This window comes from Pogona vitticeps, chromosome 3 (genome assembly GCF_051106095.1).
Source record: "Pogona vitticeps strain Pit_001003342236 chromosome 3, PviZW2.1, whole genome shotgun sequence".
Classification (NCBI taxonomy): domain Eukaryota; kingdom Metazoa; phylum Chordata; class Lepidosauria; order Squamata; family Agamidae; genus Pogona; species Pogona vitticeps.
The window spans coordinates 93,146,823-93,172,682 of NC_135785.1; the positions used below are offsets into that span (position 1 = coordinate 93,146,823).

The window sequence follows — 25,860 nt, forward strand, 5'->3', positions numbered from 1 at the left end:
TAACCATGGAAACCCAGGTGGCGTCTGTGGTCCGTTCTGCCTATTTTCATCTATGGCGGATTGCCCAGCTGCGGCCATATCTTGATCGGGGGGCCCTCACTACTCTAGTCCACGCGCTCGTAATCTCGAGACTAGACCATTGTAACGCACTCTACGTGGCGCTGCCTTTGAGGCTCATGCGGAAACTCCAGATGGTCCAGAATGCAGCAGCCAGGCTTATTAGTGGGGTGAGAAAATACCAACACATCTCCCCCACGCTGGCCGCGCTGCACTGGTTACCCATCCGTTTCCGCATCGACTTCAAAGTATTAATGATTACATATAAAGCCCTAAATGGTTTAGGACCTCAATATCTGGCGGAACGCCTCCTCCCACCAAGATCTACCCGTGTGACTCGCGCAAGCCAGGAGGTAAGGCTGAGGAGCCTGACGCCGAGAGAGGCCCGGAAGGAAAAGACCAGAAATCGGGCATTCTCGGTGATGGCTCCTCGCCTATGGAACAACTTACCTCCTGAGATTCGTGCGGCCCCCTCGCTGGGCACTTTTAAAAAACAACTAAAAACATTTACGTATAAGCAGGCCTTCCCAACAGCTAATTCCAACAGTTAATTCCTGACGATTTTTTCTTCTATACTCCTATGATCTTTATCTTCGTGTATTTGTAATGTTTTTAATATTTACTACTGCTGATTGTAAGCCGCCTAGAGTGGTCGAATCTGTCCAGATAGGCGGGATAGAAATGAAATAAATAAATAAATAAATAAATAAATAAATAAATAAATAAATAAATAAATAAATAAATAAATAAATAAATAAATAAATAAATAAATAAATAAATAAATAAATAAATAAATAAATAAATAAATAAATAAATGGTTTGGGACCTCAATATTTGGCAGATCGCCTCCTCCCACCCAGATCTACCCAAGTCACCCGATATAGCCAGCAGGGACGGCTGAGGGGACTGACGCCGAGGGAGGCCCGGAAGGAGAAAACAAGAAACCGGGCCTTCTTGGCGGTTGCCCCTCAGCTGTGGAACACACTCCCCACTGAAATCCGGCTGGCACCCTCGCTGGGGGTTTTCAAAAGCCAATTAAAAACTTGGTTGTTTAAACAGGCCTACCCCCCAGTCAATTAAGTTATTATCCTTTTCTCTTTATCTTTTTTTCCCCTTTCTTTCCTTTTTTGTATACCACCATCTTGGAAACCTTTTGTTTTAGAACCAATTAGTATAAATGTATTTTATATGTTTTTAACTTGTTTTAATTGATGTAAGCCGCCCCGAGTAGACATTGTCTAGAGGGGCGGGGTAAAAATCAAATAAATAAATAAATAAATAAATAAATAAATAAATAAATAAATAAATAAATAAATAAATAAATAAATAAATAAATAAATAAATGCATATTGAACACATCTTTATCTATGGTGAGGTTTGGACAATGTATTCTTTGGATTGCTTACTGTAAAACCTGGAAGTCCAATTGGACCCGTTAGGCCCGGAGGTCCTGGCATCCCTCGATCACCTTTTTCTCCAGTTAGACCATCAAGACCCTATGGGGGATAAATATTTACTTTAACATGCTAAATTATGTCATGGATAAAGATGTGTTCATTGTTTATTTTATTGTATTGGATTAGTTACAGCATCCCTAGTGGGGCCATTGTTGGTTGACTTCAGTTTGGACAAGGGGTCAATGACAACTCCTCCTGCAGCCTTTCTCTGGCAGAATATTCTCTTTACCAGGTTCCTTGATATGCCTTTGTTAAAAGGCACCTTTGATACAAGGCAAGGAAGTGTTTCTCTTTTCTTTCATTGGACACTAGACATTTACCACCACGAACAACCCTTGGAGTGGCAACAGCAGCAGAAGATGCAAAGATAAAGTAATTCAAGAGTGCAGTAGAACACTGGTGGAAGTGCTCTACTGCATTGTTGTAAACCGCCCAGAGACCTTTGGGTAGAGTGGGTGGCATATAAGTTAAACAAACAAATAAAGTTAGTTCTGAATGTAGGCATCTAGGTGGCAAAGGGATATTGTTTGAGATTCAAGCTCCTGCCTCAGACTAAAAGCAACCAGGTGGTAGCGGCCTATCGTATCAGGTGATCATTCTTTTCAGAAGGTTCTCCATTGATATTCGCTGACCCTATTTTAAAATCTCCTTCACTTTAGCTACCACCTGGGACCCTAAAACAGCTTTCCCTAAAGCAACATTTCACCAAAAAAATGGTTAAAATTGAAACCAGTGGGTTTTCTTTCAGACACTGGATAGTATGGACATAATATAGAAATTTAGTAAATGTCCACAGCTCTTCTTCAGAACTGAATGCTAATTGTCATGGAGAACATTAGTACCTTGAAACTGCAGCCTAGGATAGGCTAGGATTTTTCGGCTTGAGGGTGATACCTAAGATGATTTCCCTTAAAAACCACTGTTGTTAATTGCCATCTCTTTGTTGAGGAATAATAAGCCTCATCTGAGTAGTTACCCAGGATGTTGTTTGGACAATGACTTTCTGTGGGGCTGTTGTTCTTGTTCACACTGATTAAAAATCTGGCTTGTAGGTTTTTCTGCTGGGAATATCTGCAAACAAATAGTTCACAGTTACTGTGTATGCCGCGTTTTACTCACTGGTGAGCCAGTCTCCCCCTTTTCTCCTTTTGCTCCTGTAGTTCCCATGAAGCCAATTTCTCCCTTCATTCCCGGAGGTCCATCATTTCCAGGAGGTCCTTTAGGACCGGGAGGCCCCATCTCTCCTGGTTTGCCTCGTGGCCCCTACAAAAGTTATTTTGAACATAATATTTCTAGACCAGTTTAACTCATCTCCAAGAGCCAGCTTTCTTCATTATGAAAAAGGCTAAAGGCTCCACACCGTCTACTCAGTCTGATGCACATATTCTAAAATAATACAGAGGAAAGAGAGAGGTCTTTGAATCACCCTATAGTTAATTGCACCCAAATCCTAATCACATTTATTTGGAAGCTAGAGCCATTCATTTCCATCTTCTGTGCTTTCCATGTAGTGGTTTAGGCTTAAGTGTGATTAAGGGTGTGATCTGATGAAGTAGCTTGCATTCTGGACTACTTGTGGCACAGTTTGGTGGGAGCTACTTTTCAGTGATCACATGACATATGTGAAATGGCAAACCAGTCTGACTCCAATCTGTGTCCACACTGGACCTTTTTGGTCCAGCAGTAGGGCTTCTCTTTTGGGGGATCAGATTGGAATGATTCCTCTACAAGTGGAAGGGTCGCTTGAAGGGAGATGGCTCCCGGCCAAGCTCCCCTTTCTGATGAGATCAGATGTGAATCTTTCTTGTCACTGACTACACCCTAATTGTCTTTGCATTGTATCCAGTGTAACTGCTTTACCATTCACCTACAGTTTTTACATTCCCTCAGAGGTCAACTGAATAGTGATTTTTCTTCTACCGAATAGTCTGAAAAGAAATCCACATAAAGCACTAAAACACACCCTATGTTCAAGCCCTTTGTTTGAATTCTTAGAATGTCTGTCTACTTTGGAAGCTTTGGTCAGATTCATGGAGAACAAGGTGGCACTGTCGTGAACAATGGCTGTAAATTTCCTCCGATATCCAAGGCAATCACTATGCCGCTCAATACTAGTTGCCAAGGAACATAAGCAGGAGTGTATTGCTACACTCATGTCCTGCTTATGGAATTCCCATAAACACAATAGAGACAGCAAACTAATTCCAGGTAGCCCATTGAAGTCTGGACAAGACACTGATTTCATTTTATTCAGAATGACTCTTCTTGTGTCTTACATGGAGTAGGCCTTTTTGTTGGGATGAAGCTAGGAGTAGAGTTGAAAGATATGGATGCCAGGCTGTTCAGGTGAGAAGAAAGTCAAAAAGATGGGCAAAGAGGGGCATAAGAAATAAAGGAATTTGTTTCTGTGCATGACATCTGTGCATAGTTTTTATCATTTTTTTGTTTGTATTTTAAAGTGTATAACCCACAATTTATTTTAAATGAATTCAATGCAATAAAACAAACTATGAATAGGAAACAAATAGCAGAAAAGCCCAAAAAAGCAGTAATCCCATAAAAATAAGAAATATTTTCAGTACTGGGTGCTCCCATTCAGCCTCTCAGCAGCCCTGAGAGCCTTCACCACATAAAAAGGGGAAAATATAATGAGTTTGTGTGTTCCCCTGTATGTCATCCCTTCTGCATACAGTATGGCCATAAAACCCTTTGTATGTATGAATGAAAGAATGCCATGTATATACTATGGTATATTATCTAGAGGACATACTCCAGCATATCTTCCCTCAGTTTATACATTTTGGATGACACAATGATCATTGGCAATTCTCCACTGGTGCCATATAGGGAAGAAGGGTAGGTGACAGGTCAGTAACCACTCCTGTACATCACAATAGAACCTTGATATATCAACCAATGGGTGAACAGAAGAGGCGGGACTAAGGAAATATAAGAAGAATGGAAGACAGTTAAGGATCAGTTAGGGATGAGTTAGAGATGAGTTAGAGTTAGGGACTTCAGTTAGAGAGAAGCAGTTTAGGCAGTTAGGACCAGCCTTTTGTTAGAGAAGATATAAGACAAGGAAAGTACAGATCTTGTATGGTTTATGGTTATGATTGGAAAGAATTAGAAGTGAAAAGAAATGAATAAATATCTTGATTAAAATGATTCTACCTAAGCAAATATGAATGTTACCAAAGCACAATTTATTGAATGAATAAAATAAGACCATCCATGATTCACTTTACATGATTTACTGATAAACACATAAATAAACATTGTTATATTGGAGAACTGTGATTTAAGTGTCATATGTAATAGAATGATGAATATATCCTCTGGTGGCAGCAGAAAAGGGTTGAAAAATAAATGTCATACCTGAAAGTGAACCTGGGTTGTGTGGAAGAACAAACAGGGGAACTGGGGGTGTGTGACAGTAGGTTATGTGAATAGACTAAAGGCCACTCAAACAACAAACATTACATTCTTTGTAATGATCTCTGTGCATCCACACTGATGGGTAAAGACTAGTAAGCTTACCACTGACATGAAATTCACCAGGCAGGCAAGTAGGACCCTGCAATTATTATAGCATGGTGGACAGGGCAGAACCACCAAAAGATGTGTACCTCCAGGCTCTAGTATCCAGATAGCATTGCTAGATAAAGGTGGATGGTTGTGACCACATGGCAACTCTGCACAATTCTGGTTTTGATGGCTGAGAAAGTAAAGATGAGCCTCAAAGTAAGTTTTGGTCCATCAGCTTAGAGACATCAGGATCTCTGATGGTATGTAAGTTGCGTTCATTCTGAATTGAAAATCAAAGTTTGGGTTACAGTGCTTCAGTAGTGAGGATTGTGGAAGTCTCATACGGAATCTAATAAAGCAAAACCTCAATACTGAGGATGCCATAGGATCGGGTAATTTTAGAACATGGAACACCTTGCCCCTAAAATGGTCTATAATGTCTACTATTTTATGAACTTGGTCAGACTGCATCTTTGTCCCTATGAAAGTAATGTCACTTTTCCTGATTGATGCTGAGGTCTAGATCATTCAGATGTTTGACCATGTTATCAATGTGATGTCATAGGGCCACAACCAGTCATATAAGGGCCACAATCAGCCAAGATGAATAACCCACTGTGCTTGTGGTGAAGACTCTCAGGGCTGCTGAGAGGCTGACTGGGAGCACCAAGTACTGAAAGCAATCCATTCCCAGAGCATGTCTGAGCTATTTCTGATTCAAGAGAACCTGGCAAATGTGATATCCTGGCAAAAGTAGATATCTTTCAAGACTGTTGTTGCAAACCAATTGTACTCTCTCAAGGGGGGGAAGATTAGCCACAGTCATCATCTGAAAATGTTTTGTAGTGGTACAGGCACTGGCACCTTGATGGTACAAAATGGGATAATTCCTCTATCCTTCTTTGGTACTGTGAATTATCAAGAATAATACTGATGGAACTAGTAGGTCTTGGTACTGGTTCTGTAGCACCTTTACCCTTCCTGGATCAGGAACTCTGAGGGTGGACTCAAAGCACTTTTTAGTGGATGACAGTCCAATTCAATACAATAGTGTGAGAAAGTGGACAGGGGAGAGGATATCCCTGTTAGGGCGCCTTCTTCCCACTGGGAAGCCAGAAATGGTGTTTGAAAGATTTGTGGACCCCGAAGAGGTGAAGAGCTGATTGTTGAAAGTCATGGAACTAAGAATAAAACAGTGGAGTTAAAAGAAGAAAAAGTGTATCTTTCTGTTATTGGGGGTGTAGGTCATATTGGGGTGTTAGGGGAACCCCTCACAATTAGCTCTTCTAGAGTGAAGACCCATCAATTGAGTTATATTATTCCAGCCTTGAAGATGTTGAGGAAACCTGGTACCAAAGATGACAGGCTTGGCATGTTGTTGTTGCTTAGTTGTCAAGTTGTGTCTGACTGTAACACACACCCAGCTCCTCTGTTTGTTTTCCCTAACAGACAGATTTGCCTTTGGGCATGACTGTTCCTTTTCTCCCTAATTACGCTGCCACCAGAGGATTACTTCCTCAATTACCAACTATGAACACAGAATCACTGCTGTTAAATATAATAATGTTTATTTAAAGATTAACAGGTGATACACACAACAAAAATCATGGATGGTATTGTAGTTGCAATTCATTAAACTTCTTTTGATTTACACATATGTTGGTTCATTTATATTCGTTTTCAGTCACAGTGTAACTGTTTATTTAATTCTTATAACTTTCACTTCTTTCAGTTCTCCCATACATTAATTTTCCAAGTGTTCTCTTTTAAATCCTATCTTCCCTGTCTATCTATCTCTCCATATATCCCTATCCTCCTTCTCTCTAACTCTTCCCTTGTCCTAACTTTTCATAATTGTCCACCCTAACTGATTCCAACTGTCCTTCCTTGTTTCCTTCTCCTTCTTGGTTCCACCCTCCTGTCCTATCATTGGCGCCCACATCAGGGTTCTAATGTGATGGACAGGCGTGACATTTGGACTGTCACAGAGACAATATATAGCCTTGTCGTACTCCTTTCCCAATTTTGAACCAATCAGTTGTTCCATATCCAGTTCTAACTGTTGCTTCCTGTCCCACGTATAGGTTTCTCAGGAGATAGATAAGGTGGTCAGGCACTCCCATTACTTTCAGGACTTGCCATAGTTTGTTGTGGTCCACACAGTCAAAGGCTTTTGCATAGTCAATGAAGCAGAAGTAGATGTTTTTCTGGAACTCTCTGCTTTCTCCATAATCCAATGCTTCTTAGCAATTTTGTCTCGAGTTCCTCTGCCCCTTCGAAATCCCGCTTGTACTTCTGGGAGTTCTCGGTCCACATACTGCTGAAGCCCACCTTGTAGGATATTGACCATAACCTTGCTAGCGTGTGAAATTAGTGCAATTGTATGGTGGTTGGATCATTCTTTGGCACTGCTGTTCTTTGGGATTGGGATGTAGACTGATCTTTTCCAATCCTCTGGCCACTGCTGAGTTTTCAAAACTTGCTGGCATATTAAGTGTAGCACCTTAACAGTGTTATCTTTTAAGATTTTAAATAGTTCAACTGGAATGCCATCACCTCCACTGGCCTTGTTGTTAGCCATGCTTTCTAAGGCCCACTTGACTTCACTCTCCAGGATGTCTGGCTCCAGGTCAGCAGCCTCATTACCTGGGTTGTCCAGGATATCCAAATCTTTCTGGTATAAGTCCTTTGTGTATTCTTACCACCTCTTCTTGATGTCTTTTGCTTCTGTGAAGTCCCTCCCATTTTTGTCCTTATCATGTCCATCTTTGCACAAAATGTTCCTTTAATATCTCCTATTTTCTTAAACAGATCTCTGGTTTTTCCCTTTCTATTTTTTTCCTCTATTTCTTTGCATTGTTAATTTAAGAAGGCCCTCTTGTCCCTCCTTGCTATTCTTTGGAAGTCTGCATTCAGTTTTTTGAAACTTTCCTTATTTCCCTTGTATTTTGTTTCCCTTCTCTTCTCCGCTATTTGTAAGGCCTCGGTGGACAACCACTTTGCTTTCTGGCACTTCCTTTTCTTTGGGATAGTTTTTGTTGCTGCCTCCTGTACAGTGTTATTAGCCTCTATCCAAAATTCTTCAGGCACTCTGTCCACTACATCTAGTTCCTTAAATCTGTTCTTCACTTCCACTGTGTATTCATAAGGGATTTGGTTTAGATTATACCCAACTAGCTCAGTGGTTTTACCTACTTTCTTCAGTTTAAGCTTGAATTTTGTTATAAGAAGCTGATGATCAGAGCCACAATCAGCTCCAGGTCTTGTTTTTGCTGATTGTATAGAGCTTCTCCATCTTTGGCTGCAGAGAACATAATCAATCTGATTTCGGTATTGCCCGTCTGGTGATGTCCATGTGTAGAGTCACCTCTTGTGTTGTTGGAAAAGAGTGTTTGTGATGACCAGCTTGTTCTCTTGACAAAACTCTATTAGCCTTTGCCCTGGTTCATTTTGAACTCCAAGGCCAAACTTACCTGTTGTTCCTTTTATCTTTTGACTCCCTACTTTAGCATTCCAGTCCCCTAGAATAAGAAGAACATCTTTCTTTGGTGTCAGTTCTAGAAGGTGTTGTAAGTCTTCATAGAATTGGTCAGTTTCAGCCTCTTCAGGTGGTTGGTGCATAAACTTGGATTACTGTGATGTCACAGTACAACTCAATGTCATTTAGCTCCCTTAACAACAGAGGTGGTTTTCATGGTAAACTTCAGATAGCAATATGGGCAGTCCTGTCAAAATGGTCTCTTTTCCTCTCCAGAATGCCATTTGCAGGTGGTGGTGAACATGGGTGTCAAAGCCTTCAAGAAGATATCCATACTGGTGTGCGCCCAAGTATGTACTCAGAAGCCTATGGCTCAGTTGGCAGAGCTAAAAGTCCCTCTTCTTGAATCTCACCATCCAATACTGAGACCAAGGAAGACCTTGTGAGAGAGATCTCAAAGATGACCTGAGGAGGTAATGTTGCTCCATCAAAATTTCCTTTGGTGGTATGGAGGGAGTTTTTACACCTAGTCTGATCAAATTGCTCTGGCAGTTATCTTTAAATGCCTCTCTTTCATTTAATTTCAATTTATTTTTATACCCTATATTTCTCCTGAAGAGGACCTGAGATAGCTTACAGTATTAAAACAAACAATATTAAAAGCTAAAAATACTAAATAATAAACAAAAATATGACAAATAATCTCGGGGCCAGGGATTTCCCTCCTATACTCAACACACATTTTAAAGAAAATAGCCAGAGCCAAGTGGCCTGAGTGAGAAACAAAGTTCTACTGTGTGTTTTCTTTTAAAGGAATAACAACAATAACAATTATATGAATAAACTATCACAAAAAATTAAAACAGTCTCTATTGATCTGAAGCAGTTGCTCTCAAGAAGGATAACTAAGGGTGTCGTTTCTGTGGCAGACAAAATGAAACTGAAGGAAGAGGCGCTGGAGCATGCGTTGTAAAGTGTGGAGCAGGAGCAACGTTCAAAAACACTCCGTCTCGAGGATCCAAAAGGGACATTCTGTGCAGGCACAGACCCATCAATGTGGGATGCACAGAGACCATGATAAAGAATCTATCTTTCTGTTTACCCATCTGTCTGAATATTTGCTTCAGTACATTACGTGAACATGCATGTGTGCGTGCATGCATGCATCCATGTGTATGACACAGGATGTGCAACTCTTCCCTGCACTTTCACTACCAATGGAAACTGCCAAGACTACCTTAATCTGAAGGAAGTCATCTTAAACAGAGATTTTCCAGCATAAATAAATGTATGCAGAATTTGTGCATGTAAAAAGTACCTTGCATGCAGGACAATATTTGGGTGAGTCAAGTTTTAAAGGTAGAGCCATGAAAAGCTGATGTAAGACAGGGTTTAGACAGGTGTTTTACTCTCCAGGCCCAGCTTGGCAAAACACTCTGCTAAAAGTTCTGATAATCAATGGTTAATGATAGGCATGCAATTAACAGCTGCCAGGAATCAGACAAACAGCATCAAGCACTTGGCAAAATGGAGCCACTGAAAGCTTTCTTGTTTCATGGAAACTTTTAAAGTCAGTAACTCCAGTTCAGAAAGCAGAGAAACTGCTTTCGAAAATTGAAAACTGTGATTCTTTGTGTTCTTGAGGACCACCCGAACTGATACATTGTGTCTATCTCACATTCCCTACCCTTACCTTTTCTCCATCATGTCCGGGAGGACCAGGCAGGCCAATTTCACCCTAGAATTCAAAAACCAAAAAAGAAGGTGGGAAAATATGAAGAGCTGTTTCACCTGTTTGTCTATATATCAAGCTTTGGAGTTGGCATATACTCTAGAAACAGAAGGAATGTTCCGTTGATAGTGGTTTGATTGGCCAAGGATGACACTTGAAGCTCGGTGGGATCAATGAGGGAACAGAAATGCTTAAGAGATTGGGGTTCTATAGCAAGCAAGCATTTGAATGGTTGCTGATAACTGTAACCAACTCCAGTGCTAAGGTATGGGGACAACTGAATTGCACTCCTCTCCTTAGAGTGTGCCACACAGTACTTTTATGATTACACCTGTAACAGCATAATGTTCCTGTTAAATAATTTCTGTGTAGCTCATAGGTTGCAACATGGAAATATAGTACGACTGAGATATCCATGGGGATCAGTTCCAAGCCCTGCCCCTGTGGATGTTGGAAACAGTGGATAAACAAACTGCATACTTCTAGTTTCTTTGGTGTCCCTGCATGGTTGAGAGGGGGTGCCTTTGTCCAGTCTTGGCAAAGGACTGAGTTTCCTAACCTCCTGTTCGCAAGGGAGGCTTCTCTGAAACCGGCAACTGTCCCCCTTTCCTGCAAATATGGCTTCTCCATTTCACCAGAAGCTGCTTCCCTACAAGACATCAGGCCATGAGTGCATTTCCAGTAAGCCACTGGTATAAAGCATAGTCTCTGGTTCAATCTAATGGCAAGTCCTGGTAATACACTGTACCTTGGGCATGTATATTTCTAGGTTTTAATTATTTTACATTTTTTCAGGCAGTGGATAAGTGAAACTATGGGTACTGATCCAGTGGAAACAGTAGTTCTATTGGACATGATGTTTACATTCCTAAATGCAGCAAGAGAGAATGCCTGTTCCTGCTCATTTTGCCCTCTTCCTCCACCTGTTTTGTGGTATACCTGGAGTCTGCTTGTTACAGCAAGTAGAAGAGAGCATGGGTGACAGAATCAGGTAGGATCATGGGACTAAAATGTCTCTTGCTGCTTGGGGAAATCACAAAATAAAAACCTGGAAAACATATTTGCATCACAATGGTGATGTTGTAAAGCTACCATTTCATGGTACATTTGAAAAAGGAAATTCAAAACCTTTCCCAGGATAAGAATAAGAGTGAGCAAAAGCTTCCTCTTTCCTCCAGCTGAGTTTTAGTGTCTAGCACATCCATCCAAATGTGAATGGGATGTAACTAAAAGAGTTAATTAAACACATCCTTTAGTGTTGTGTTTCCTTCATGACCCCTGGGGATGAAGTAAATGCTTATCTCTGTTGGCTATAGTATAGACCATGAATTAAAAAAAAACATTATTTAAAATGAATGTTAGAGATGGGTTCATGAAAATATTATGGGGTTCTTTTGGTTATTTTCCTGAGCTGAATTAATTTGATAACCAAGTGGTGCTGTGTACCCACTGAGCATTGGGGATAAAAAAACCTGTAATTTTCACAAAAGCCTTTAGAATGAAGCCAATTGAAAAAGTCACTTATTTTAGCTACAATTTAAGGACATTTTTCAGTCTGTTGTTCATGGATCATTTTCACCACTGATAGATTGACAAAGGAAGCTTGAAGCTTGGCGGAATAAATGAGAGAAATGTCTAATCTAGGAAAGGGCTAGAAATGGAAAAATGGTATTCCCTCCCAGACAAACAGGGCTGGGAGGGAGCAGATGGGAAGCTAATATATTTCCAAAACATTGGCCTCTGGGGCTGAGAAAAAGCATTTCTGGAAAGACAGTGGAATAGAAATGCAGGAATGAAGGGAAGGAAGGAAGAGATAATCATTTAAGACAACCAGAGTTTTTTTTTTTAAGTCTGAAATAATACAATGTGAGCCATAAGAAGTAGGAAGAACAACTTACAGCATTATATTATCTGGAATATGTATAGTGTACTAGGAGTAGTGGAGTGAGTACTAGTAGTTGAGTGAGGAAACAACAATATACAGAACACCAAAGGTTCACAGTACTCTCAGGTCCTAACTATTAGTAAGCCTGTACATAAATCATTATTAACATGTTTTTGCATTTTATTTATCTGAATAGAAAAGAAGTGCATGCCTAGAAACTGGAAGTGCTTTATTCTTCCTTGACAATGCCCGATTTTTTATGACTCATGATGGCTGATAGTTACCTTTTGTCCTGGTGGTCCTGGAACTCCAGGTCGTCCAGGAGGTCCCTCATGAAATAAAAACATAAAAATATGAATGTAAAGTAACCCGCTTTCCTTTCAAAAGCAATTGCCTTTGTTTTGAATAGCTAATAAATATGTCCAGTTATCAGCTACTTTGAAGTTTCTTTAAAACCTGAAAAGATGTGGGAGGGAAATAGTAGCCAGTATCCTGCTCAATATCTATGTGTGTGGAACTCCAGTGGAAGCTGCCCAGATGATTGACTGGAGATATCAGTACAGTAGTCTGCTGGGTTGTGCACAACTGGAGTCTTGTCAGATTGCCACGACAGTCTCTGCCACTGGTCCTCTTCACACATAAGTATTGAGCAGGATATTGGTCAGTGTTTATGCAGGAGAAGAAAAGTGTCATATAACAAGAGGTTGACATGTAATGATGTGGCTGTCTTTTGAAATCTTTCTAGCATTTTTCAGATTGAATGCACATCGCTTCTCCCGTCGCTTCTCCCAGCTCCTGCCTACCTAGCATTTCTAAAGCATATAAAAATGCAAGCAGATAAATAGGTACCACCTCGGTGAGAAGGTAACAGTGTTCCGTGTCTAGTCGTACTGCCAACATGACCATGGAAACTGTCTATGGACAAATGCTGGCTCTACAGCTTGGAAACGTGGATGAGCATCCCCCCTTAGAGTCGGACACGACTGGACTAAATGTCAAGGGGAACCTTTACCAAGATCTTTCACACAGCTTGACCAACTGCACTTATTTTTTTAAAAAACTTCGGTTGACATTTATTTACAATGCAAGAACATGGATCCAGCAAGGATTTCTCCATGTTGTTTTGTTTTGTTTTGTAAAGGAGACCCATAACATGTGTAGGCATGGTCTTTCTCTTCCCAGGTTGTTCCTGGATTTGCCAAAACGAGTGATTAGTCTAAAACTGAATTATATTTCACACTTCTGTGTCTAGCCAACCATAATGCAAAAAGGCAACTTTTTCTATGGATGTTTTTCATCTTTTTTTAGCTCATTGTGACATGCCATCTATAGTACTTTTGTCAGCCTTGCTGTTTCTGCTCCCTTTTTATAACTAATATTTGATTATAAGTCACAATGCACAGAGGAGGAAAAGTGACTCACCATAAGGGCCAAGGTTCGTATTTCCTGAAAAAGATGTCCATGTTTAGGTACATGAATGTATATACATATATTAATAAGCACCTATTGAAGCAATATATCTCTTTTCCTTTCAAAATAAACTAAAGGTCATGAACTTAATCAAAATCAGCATGAAATATTTGGTTTGACTTCCCTGACAGAACATTAAAAGAGCCTTTACAACATACATTTTCCTTGGAGAGGACAGCCTTGGAGTCTTGCAATGTCTTAATAAGAACTGATGCATTTGCAAACGTATAAGCTGAACAGTTGTTACAGGTTCACAAAGTAAGCTTTCAGGCAGGCAGCGCTAACCTGAAAGCAGCATCACTTCATCATTTTGAAATCTGGACCTTTCTTCCTAGCTAAATGAAGAAGCCACTTCCATATAACTTTTCTTACAGATCATAGACTCACATTATATGAGATGCGAGTCAGTGAAGGATTCTTCTGCCTAGTTATGACTAAAGACAGCCAAACTGCAATGAATGTGTCTATGTCCCAATCAATCATTAATCATCAGTTTACACCAGACTCATCTGCTCATTTCCACAACAAGACAGGTGGCTCACAGAAATAGCTTGCTTAAAAAGTAATAGTCAGAAAAAAAATCAATGTTAGGTACAACATTGAATTTATTAAGCAGACAGGAACATTGAATTTATTAAGCAGACAGGAAAACCACTGAGATTGGTCTCTTTTGAGGTAAGGTAGCATTTTTATGAGGGAGGACAAAATTAATTAAAAGAGTGAAGTTCTGCATTTCAGTGATGGAAACTTCCTCTAAATCACAGAGCATTCTGTCAGTAGAGATTTGATTATAAGCCACAATTCACAATACACTGTCTTTGTTCTCATCTACAACCTTTTAGTACAGGCTTTAAATGTGAACATGTGATAAAAACATTATTACATTGAGAGACATTTTGGAAGTAGAGAGAATTCAGTTTTTTCTCTTAGTTACTGCTGAGCAATGTTCACATGGCCTAAGATATCTTTTGCGTAGCTGGAACTGGTAAAGCCAGTGTGATGAACTGGACAGAGTGATGGACTAGGACTCTGGGTTCACCTCCTTGCTCAGTCATGGAAACTCATTGAGGGAGGGTGGCGCTTTAAAATCACTCATTGGGAGCAGGGACAACTCCTTAAATATCTCACTCGTAATGTTGAAAATCCTATTACGGTCACTAATATTCATTATTAGTGAATAGACGGCATTTGACCCGTCTAGTATTCATATATCTATGGATGTATGAATGTGTTTTTGGAGTTGTTTTTGTTTACGATGCTGTAGGGTGGCATTTGACCCGTCTAGTATTTGTATATTTACTACTTTTAGCTTTAGATATAATCTTTTAATGATGCAGGCTACCTCGGGTCTCTTTCAAGGAGAGAGGCAGGGTAAAAATATTTTAAATTAATAAATAATAAATAAATAAATTGGCTGCAACTTAATAGCACAACTGATTTTCATCAGGAATATGGCAGAGGAAGAAAGCATTTTTAAAAAACAAACACACAAACAAACAAACTCTTCACATGTGCCATGGCACTGACCTTGACCAGGTCTCCCAAAGCCTCCTATTTAGATTTTTTTAATGATGTCACAATCTAGCATCATCTGGAGTTTGATCTTAAGGCTGCTATTAGAGATGGGAGCTTTGTATTCGTCTCCCAAATACAAACCTCGCCAGCACAGTTGGCCAGTCTGATGGGACCTTCTCCCTCCCACGTGGACGTCCACTTACTGCTTGCAGCCCCACATGTGGCAGTCGTCCATCACACCATGCCAATTGCAGAAGTAGCCCAGCTGGGGCTTCCCCACCACTCTGCACTGCTGACCAATCAGCCGCTGAGTGGGGAGGCTTGTCCTTCCGCCCCCTTGCCATATTGGTCAGTAGTACATTGAGGTGGGGAAGTCCTAGTCGCCTAGAGTGGTCGACCAGACCAGATGGGTGGGATATAAATCAAATAAATAAAATAAATAAATCATCTGTCCACTCTCTAATGTATTTGAGTGCTAAAGCAAAGGCCTTCAAACTGGAATATGTGAACATTCTTCACATTTTTTCTGTATAGCCCAGATACTTTTGCTCCTGTCCTTCAAGGAAAGAGGCTCCATCATGTGTTTTTCTGCAGTGAAGCAGGACAATGTTTCTGCCAGCAACTATCAGTTATGCTACCACCATCACTGTCTTCCGCTCAGCTGAAAATGTGAGCAGCCTTGCACAGGACAAATGTTCAGTTCAGCCTAGGGCTCCTAATGGTGGCTGTGATTATAATGTGAACACATAGAGATAACTACTAATTCTTCACATAATGTGTTTATCATGATAAATGTTAGCTGTGCTTGATCACGTGATACAGTCTGTGACGATTCCCCTTGTTGTCCCTTTATTTCCTTTGGGCTCCACAAAGGTAAACATGCCTTTTTCCTTCTTTTCGCTGCCACCAGGTATTTCTCCTAATACCACTACAATTTCCCCACACAGGAGCTGCTCATATAACTTAGGAATCAGGGGATTGGTCAAATATTCTTTTATTAATGAACAAAATCATAAGGAGAATCAAATATATAACTGTTTCAGGTGTGCATATATTAGATCATGTATTCAATCACTGGTGTTTCTCATGTTAGGCTTATGTGTTCATTCCTGCTTGTCCACTATGTTTTACTCTTTTAATTTCCTTTCTTAACCCCTTTTTAGCTATTCCTAAACCCTAGCACCCTCTCCACATCTTCTTCTCCCTACTTCTCTCTATCCCTATCTGACGCCAACTGTCCTGAACTCTCTCACTCTCTAACTGACATTCTGACTCCACCCCTCCTGCTGTATCCTCTGATTGACATGCAGGAATGATGTCATCTTTTGGGTTCCGCTACACAGTCCAAGGAGCACAAAACAGCCAGTAATTCTTTTTCATACGGAAATAACAAAACAAAACAAAAAAAATCACCATAGTGTTATTATTACCCAAATTCTTACCTGCAAAGCTTCATTGATATTGCCATTGTAGTCTATCATTTCATTCTTTCCTGGTTCACCCTTTGGACCCTAAGGAAAAAAAATCCAACCACATATATTAATAAGATTAGTATATTAAGATGTATTATCAAGTTTCCTTCTAGATTAGGGAGATTTGAAGCATTGTTGATTTGCAACAAATCCCTGCTAAATTAATTTTAAAATCATAAATTGTTGGGATAACATTTAAATTGTTTGAGGATGACCATTTGCAAATCAGGGATTGCACCTACAGGACCCACAGCTATCAATATCGCTAGGAGAAATGTTCAAAGCATCTATATTTGGAGAGAGGCATCTTAACCCGATTACACGGATCAATTTAATCTGTGTGCTTTGAGCCATTGTTTTCAGTCCAGGCTAGAAGTAGATGTGTTATCATTAAGGAAGTACAGTGGTGCCTCGCTTAACGAGTGCACCGTTTGATGACGAATCCGCATAGTGATGTCGTTTTTGCGATCACAAAAGCGATCGCATTGCGATGTTTACATAGGCAAAAACTCGCATTGCGATGATCGGTAAGCATTTCGCTTACTGATATTCGCATTGTGATGTTTTTTTAAACAGCTGATCGGCAGTTCCAAAATGGCCGCCGGGTGCCCAAAATGGCCGCCGCAAGTGTTTTCGCGCCCTGTCCTCGCTTAATGAGGGTGCGAAAATGGCGGCGCTATGGAGGAACTTCGCTGAACGGTGAGTTTGGGCCCCATAGGAACACATTAAACCAAGTTTAATGCGTTCCTATGGGTTTTTTCGATCCGTTTAGTGATGTTTCTGCATAGCGATGATTAATTTGGAACAGATTAATGTCGCTATGCGGGGCATCACTGTAAAGGCATAGCAAGTCAAAACAGCACAGTCCAAGGGTTGCTGAAAATAACACTACTTTCTAATCAAATAACTTCTCATTAATATAGACCTTGTGAGTGTGTCGGCACTGCACAGTTGCAGCAATTTGATGCTACTTCCATGGTCATGATTCTTTCTTTTGGAGCCCTCGTATACATAATTTGGTGAATTGCTTCTCTGCTGGAGTGTTTCAATGCTTCCCCTTGAGCAATGAAAGGAATTTTAAGACCTTCCCAAAATCAAAACCTCCCAGAGTCTGTTAGATAGAGCCATGGCGTTTAAAGTGGAATCAAACTGGTATAACTGTGTAATGTGGATACATGCCTTTACTGAAGAGTAAAACAATACTAACCCTTGGGCCAAATGGTCCCTGTTCCCCAGGTTCTCCCTGTAAAACAAAGGACAATGAATTAATGATTCTATATTCTTCTTTTCGAAATGTCTTTACAAAGTTATGTTGCTTGAGTGTCCATGAGGCACACATAGTGAATTTTGATCACTTTATATGAATCATGATTTTTACACTGAGTTTATAATTTTCATTCTATTACTTCTTCATTTTAAATTTCTGCCACAGGTAGAAAGGGTTTCCTAGAATAGGCTTTTCAATACATACAAGTAATGCATCAATATTCTTGTTCCTTTCCATCCCAGTTCCATATCAATTTATGATGAGACTCTTTTTCCTGTGCATTTTATGAGTGTACACATTTCTCCCGTGCCCTTTTACTCATATACATTTTCCTAACACACGTATGGTTTTCAGCAAATCTAGAATATGATGCGAGCCTAGGAAATGTTTGGATGTCAGAGGTAAGTTGGTACTTTATCTTGTTAGCAGTTAACGAGAGATACAGGAATACTTGCATAAAGAAATGCATATGCAACCAATTTCTTTTGAATCCATAATGAAAACAACACATTATAAATGTAAGAGGACAGAAAACCAGGTCCTTAACCCATTGTGCAATATTTGTCATTCGGCCCATACATATTCAAAAAGGGAGAAACAGTTCCTCACCTTTGGTCCTGGGGGCCCAGGTAATCCTGGCGGTCCAGGTTCTCCTTTGCCTCCTCCAAGAGCATTGCCAGAATCTCCCTTTTCTCCCTAGATGTATAAAAGGATAAAGAATGATTATCTGATTGTTATACTTTAGTTTTCCATAATAGAGCTTTTCAGGGGGGAGAGAAGTGAGGTGAGCAAGACAGAATGAGTCCTTCAGAAACTCCTTAGTTCAGGGATTCCAAACTGTGCACTGCAGGAAAGGGATGGAATATAGAGCTATGAAGGCTATAGAGCAGTGATGGCGAAACTTTTTGAGCCCGAGTTCCCAAATAGCAACACAAAACCAAATTATTTATTTTGAAGTGCCAGCACTTCAATTAAACCTGAATACTGAGGTTTTAGTTTAGGAAAAGCAATTCATGTCATTTACACATTTTGTCTGTCTGGTTCTTTATTGATTCCTCCAACTGATGGCTCTTTTAGAAAAAAGTCAAGTGTGGAATGCTACACTGAATTAAATGCATCCTATTTATAAATCTTGTTAAGTATATTGAAATCCTGGACGTGTTTCCTCCAAAGTAAGCTACCCTCAGAAAAGCAACTATATATAGGAGTGCACATTTTTAAAGGGTATACCTACATTTTATAAACTACATAAAGTGTATAAACATATTTCACTTATTTGAAATGTAGTGTTGGAAAAGAGATTTACAGATATCATGACTTGTCAGAAAGATAAGTAAAGCAAATTAAGTGGGGACTCTCACTAGAAGCTAAAATAACGAAGCAAAGGATATTGTACTACAGTGGCATCATGAGAAGACAAGCTCACCGGAAAAGGCAGCAATGTAGGGGAAAGTGCAATGCAGTAGGAAAAGAGGAAGACTGCACATGAGATGGATTGACTCAATAAACAAAGACACGGTCTTTTGTTTGTAAGACCTTTTGTTTGGTGTTGCAGTCAAAGCAGGACCAGGAGCAGAGAGACTGGGATTCAGATTTGGGGATTAAACTATGATACTTTTGCCTGATTTGGGGATAAGAAACAGAGAAATGTGTTGCTACACACTTCAGAAATCTAGTCCCAGGTGTGTTGGTTGTCTCTTACTAGGTGTTTGCTGTTAGTGAGACTCTGCTAAATATTCCAGTTCTGCCCAGTTCAATTTAGAGTCTAAACAGAATCTTGAAATACTGTACTTGCTGTTCTCAACAAAAATTGCAGAGCTAAATGCAGTGGAGATGAAATTTGGAAGGTTCCTTTTTTCATGGTTTTATTTATATTTATTTATATTTAATTTATATACCACCCCATTAGTCCCAAGGCACTATTCTGGGCAGCTTACAGACAATTACAAACCAGGACAAACAAACTATGGACACTAAAATGTAACAGAAACAGCAATGACAAATGAAAACCATAAAAGCCAATGGCACCGTCAAATTTTCACAATAAAGAGGACCAGATGGGAGGCACTAAGACAGGGTTGGATTGAAAAGCCTCCCTAAAGAGTAGTGTTTTTTAAAGCTCAACCCCCATCTCTGTTGTATGATTTTCTTAGAAAAGCTACTTTTGTTTTCACTTCACCAGTTTGTTTTGCAGAGTATCCTGTGACTGGTCACATCTATCATGGTAGCGTTTCTCAATGTTCCCAGTTTGGGGACCCTGGGAATCAAAAACAGAGTCTGGGGACTTTGCTGAAGCCTCAGATGATCGGAATCTAACCAGTATCTTAACGAAGATCACCTAAGGAACCTGATAAATGGCATAACTGAATTCAATTAAAGATAGGTGGAGCCATTCTGAACGTTATACTTAACCAATGAATGGATTAAGTATTTATACAGTTACTTCGTCCTTTAAAAATCCAGAAAGATTTATGAATAATCATTTATCAAGCCTGTCTTCCTATAAACAACTTGGGAATAAGAACCTTTGACTACAAGGGACTTACGCTTGTATAACCATGGACAGCATTGCATTTTAGAAGTGTTACAGCACTGGATAGCAGAGCTCCATCCCATAACATATGGCGAAGCTCTAATGATATATTTTTGATATATTTCTATAGTGCTATAATTTTTCAAACCTTGATCTATTGCTGCCAAGCTAAAAATTCCTTCCTTCCTTCCTTCCTTCCTTCCTTCCTTCCTTCCTTCCTTCCTTCCTTCCTTCCTTCCTTCCTTCCTTCCTTCCTTCCTTCCTTCCTTCCTTCCTTCCTTCCTTCCTTCCTTCCTTCCTTCCTTCCTTCCTTCCTTCCTTCCTTCCTTCCTTCCTTCCTTCCTTCCTTCCTTCCTTCCTTCCTTCCTTCCTTCCTTCCTTCCTTCCTTCCTTCCTTCCTTCCTTCCTTCCTTCCTTCCTTCCTTCCTTCCTTCCTTCCTTCCTTCCTTCCTTCCTTCCTTCCTTCCTTCCTTCCTTCCTTCCTTCCTTCCTTCCTTCCTTCCTTCCTTCCTTCCTTCCTTCCTTCCTTCCTTCCTTCCTTCCTTCCTTCCTTCCTTCCTTCCTTCCTTCCTTCCTTCCTTCCTTCCTTCCTTCCTTCCTTCCTTCCTTCCTTCCTTCCTTCCTTCCTTCCTTCCTTCCTTTCGCATGCTACCCATCTAGCCAGGCTATTTTGGGTGGTTCACAACAAATCAAACAAAAAACATAATTACAAGTATAAAATAAATTCAACATATAAAACATCATAAAATATAACAACAATTAAATAATCACACAATAAAACAATAGATATTTAAATATTTCAAATGGTTCAGAGGGCAGAAAAATCTTTTCAACAAAGGCTATTTTAAGACAAACATGTTTAGGCTTCTTTTGTTAATTTCCCTGCTTAGCAGAAAAAGACATTGCACGACCATATTTTGGAATAAAAATAGAACTATGTGGAAAATGCCTTAAAATTACTTCCACCTCCCACTCTGTCAAACAGAAAGCAATTTCTAAGGCTGGCCAGAAAAAAATCAAGTGTGTGCCCTAATACAATCTTACCAAAATCCTTTACTGGGTACTTTTGAATGCAGTGCAATCCACCAATCGGGATTAGCTTTTAGTACCTTTTTAATTCTGGTTTTATGAGTCAAGTCTCTCCATTTCTCTCTTACACACACACACACACACACACACACACACACAAACACTTTGGAAGGTTCCTTTTTTCATGGTTTTATGAAAGAGTCAGTTTCTCTCACACACAATTTCCCTCCCTGCCTAAATTTTCAGTAATTATTTGCATCAGTTCAGTATGTCCCTGTTTCCTCTCATTACATCTGAACAAGCTGATGAATCCACCCATCCCTCTTTTGCACCTTCCTTCCCATCTTAATTGGAGCTTTCCCTCCTGCTTGCAGTCACCTCTGGTGGAAGTAGTAATTCACAAGCCGGATTGACTGCCCAGGGCTGTTCTATAGCATAAACAATAAAGCAGCCTTATCTCCGATCTCTAAAAGAATTGATTTACAAGTGCTGCAACCAAGGAAGGTAGCAGGGATAGTTGGCTTACAATCGTGCAGTTTGAGGTTTGGCTGCAGGGGGTGGGGGTTTAGCGTTCCACTCGCATGCCCAGGGAGAGGTCTCTGCATGCCAGCTGTGGCACGTGTGCCGTAGGTTCGCCATCACTGCTATAGAGGATAGTGAACAGCTCCTCTATTGCCTTCACAGCTTTATGTTAAATAGGAACTGGCAGTGGAAGCTGTATGTCTGCCTCTCCTTTCCCCATCTTGATAGTCCCCAGTAGAAATGCTTATCCAGTGGACCAGTGAGTTTTCTTGTGCCAGGACCTGGAAGGAGGTGGGTCCTCAGGGATATTGAGGGGTAGATGATGGGATGGCTGGGATTGTCAAGATCCTGCCCCTGTTGGCAGTGAGACCCTGATGGCTACTCTGAGCAAGGCGAACCATGGCCAGTGGTCAGTAAATCAAGGGAGCCCTGGTGGCAAAATGTTTGAGAGCCACTGCCTTAGTCAGTTGCGTGATAGCATCATAGCGACCACCACTAGACTGTCAGTCTTTACAGAGCCTAAAGAGGACCATCTGGAAATGAGAGAAATATAATCAAACCTGGGGGAATCCCAAGGAGAACAGAAGTGCAACATATTTTGGGGGAGAGGGAATATGAGGGAAGGAATCCCTAAAAGAGTTCTATGACAACTAAGTACAATCAGTTCAACCCAAATGAAATGCTGACTGACTATTGGATAACAATGAACTGAAGAACTGATATGGGCAGGGAGGAATGGAATGGAGTAGAATGTAGAAATTCATCCCTGGCCAGAATCCTAAAAATGAGCACTTCATACTTTTTCAGGTCCTGTCTGTTTCCTCATAATTCAAGTGTACTAGTTTGTTAATAGCAAAACCAAAAATGATTTTTCTCCCATTTTAAAGACTAACAGATGTGCCATGACATAAGCTTTCATTCATAGGGCTCCGATAAATGAAAGCTTGTGTTAAATTAAACATGGTAGTTCCCTCATCGTCAACCCAGACCGTGGGCCACCAGTATCTAAAATGCTGTTTCAGCCTGATTCCTACCCATTTTTACGAAATTATAAAGATGCATTGCTTTAGGAAAGGGGCCGGGGAAGTTCTTGCCTGTAGCTGCTTCAGACTTGGACTCCCTATACTTCCACCCAGCATGGCCAATGGTAATGGATCATGATGAGATCTGAAGCCCAAAGCATCTGAAGAGGGGAAAGGCCATGCTTCAGGAGAAGCCCATGTTGATATCCAATGTGAAAGGAAGACAGCATAAACATTTTACCAGCTGCCAACATTCCCTCTTCCCTGGCTTAAGTAACAAAACGAACCTTTTGTCCTACAGGTCCAGGAGACCCTGGATCACCAGGTTTTCCTTTCTCACCCTGTTGATGAAACACAGACATAATGAGATATTCGCTGTGGTTCTTTACTTACCTTGCAGTAGGTGTGCTGAATGGCAGTGAACCTTCCTATAAGTACAGTATAAAAAGCTTGTCTTCAGCTGACTCCTGTTTCTTCTCTAGCTTTCTTTCTTAAACGGGTGAACACTTTCAAAAGAGGATCAACTTGCATTTCCCAGTAAAACTATCAGTTTTGGCCTTGGGGTTACCATTTTTGTAACAAATTCACACTATGAATTTGTCTGTGCAAGGATGGATGAAAAACAATGACATTCTTGATACAGTTTTTTAAAAACCTCCTTTTAAAAGTTCCAATTAAAGCGTATTTCTGTTATTAAAATAATCCAGTTTAAGATAAAATCGGAGCAACACAAACATACACTGGGCTAAAATGTAAGTTTATCACCCCTTTTCAAATTTGGAAGTCATGAAAATCCACCTTTCTTTCTTTCTTTCTTTCTTTCTTTCTTTTTAAATGGGAGACTATCTTCCCTATACAATCATTTATGTAATTATATTATGGATCAATACTTGGGGCCAAGGACTAGGAAGTAAATGTAGCCATTGGAATGGAGCCAATGCCACACTACATATAATTGGGACCATTCTGAGAAGCCATATGGATGACTTGTTCTCCAATTTTATTCCCAAGTAACTGAACTTGCATAGTCATACGGTTTTGGAAAATCAAGGCTAGTACTAGTGTTAGAAAGAGCAAGACAAGGCAAAAGATCTTGGACTAACTCTACGTTATTGGTATCAATAGCTCTAGTAAATCAAACCACATAGACATTATTTTGCTAATAATTATTCTGATATTATTTTGCCCATCATTTGATTAGGAAAAATGCTGGATACTTGTCACAATCCACTAAATAATTTTGCTGAGTATGCCTGCATATGTGCACATGCCTTGTGTAAAAGAACATTTTATATCTTTACAAAGTGTATACACTAAAGTCTGCACAGCCAGAAGTTTTGAATCATGCCTCTAGGTTAGCCAAATGCTTTATTTTAGTTGCAAATGAGTATTCACTATTTGCATTTGGTTTAGTAAATGTTACAAGCCACCTTCAGCAGAGGCCCACAGTTTAAAGAAGACATTCTTCAAAAAAAGAAATCAGCAACGAAACAATATAAAACATGAGAACAGCAGCCTCCAGCCAGCAAACCATGCTGAATCATTAAAAAATGGCAATTTAAATCAAATCTACTGAAATGCTTGAGAAAATATTTTTTAAAATTTACTTGCGTTGAATTTAAAAAGTCATAAGTGTGTCTACCGGGCACTAGGGGTGACATTCTAAAGATGTGGCATCAAACCAAAAAGGTCTTCTGTCCGTCCTAATAGGGGAAAGTCTTAGACATTCCTGGGAAAGGTGCAAGAACAGCTATGCCATATTGTGTTGGAGAGGTTGTCAGAAAGCAGGTATTTATTTTCATGGGTAGTGGGAATGTGAGAATATAATGAAATTTTGGCAATTAGTTTTTAAGGGAATGAATAAAATAACAGTTAAAGATGGAGGTATGTCCTAAAATAGTGCTTTTATCAATACTGGATAGGGTGCAATGTGGCGCAGTGGTTAAAAACGCTGTACTGCAGCTAAAACTGTGCTCACGACCTGGGGTTCAAATCCCAGGTAGCCGGCTCAAGGTTGACTCAGCCTTCCATCCTTCCAAGGTCGGTAAAATGAGTACCCAGCTTGCTGGGGGGGCAATGTGTAGCCTGTATAATTAAATTGTAAACCTCCCGGAGAGTGCTTGTAGCGCTATGGGGCGGTATATAAGTCCAATAAATAAACAATAAATAAATAAATAAATAAATAAATAAATAAATAAATAAATAAATAAATAAATAAATAAATAAATAAATAAATAAATAAATAAATAAATAAATAAATAAATAAATAAATGGACAAGTAAAGAATTTCTAGTTTTTTAACAACAGCAAGACTAATTGTAGCTAAGAATTGGGGGGGGGATATATGATGTGAACTGCTGCATAGCTTGGTGTTTTAGGCATCTGGCTGCAGGGCCAGAGGTTGGGAGTTTGTGCCTCCTTGACAGGAGCTGGAATCACTGGTCCATAGGGTTCCTTCAAGCTCTACAGTTCTAAGATGATGATAACGATATTTTCAACGAATGGTATAGAAAGGTTTAGGATATAGCTTTAATGATAAGTTAACATGTAACATTAAAGTAAAGAAGGGCCTGACAAGTAAGAATATATTTATAGGTATATGGGGAGAATTTGTTGATTTTGTGTTAATATATGGGACGGAACACACACCTTCGCAATAATAAATGTGATTTTGGAAGGTAAATGGGGATCTATAGAAAGGGAGGGAGAAATGGCCATAACTCCCAAATGGTTCCAGGGGTGTGGGAAGTATGATTTGTATTTATTTTTTTATGTGTTGTTAGATGGTTTTTATTTGTATGTTTTGTTTAAAAGATATTTAAAGGAACAGCCATGGAAACCAGATACACTTAGATAATATACAAAGCGGACCTGGGGGAAGTTTCTCTCTATG

General features: G+C 39.8%; 1 protein-coding gene across 1 annotated transcript in view; it reads right to left on the reverse strand.

The window, feature by feature from the left end:
- The window catches only part of COL13A1 (collagen type XIII alpha 1 chain), a 141,896-nt gene that overhangs the window by 42,817 nt on the left and 73,219 nt on the right, over positions 1-25,860 (reverse strand). The window contains exons 20-28 of the mRNA XM_078390820.1: positions 23,255-23,308; positions 18,471-18,557; positions 17,802-17,837; positions 16,565-16,633; positions 13,560-13,583; positions 12,422-12,466; positions 10,214-10,258; positions 2,634-2,777; positions 1,464-1,553 (exon numbers count right to left, since the gene is read on the reverse strand). Coding sequence (XP_078246946.1) covers positions 1,464-1,553; positions 2,634-2,777; positions 10,214-10,258; positions 12,422-12,466; positions 13,560-13,583; positions 16,565-16,633; positions 17,802-17,837; positions 18,471-18,557; positions 23,255-23,308 — 594 coding nt within the window. The remainder of the gene's footprint in view (positions 1-1,463; positions 1,554-2,633; positions 2,778-10,213; positions 10,259-12,421; positions 12,467-13,559; positions 13,584-16,564; positions 16,634-17,801; positions 17,838-18,470; positions 18,558-23,254; positions 23,309-25,860) is intronic.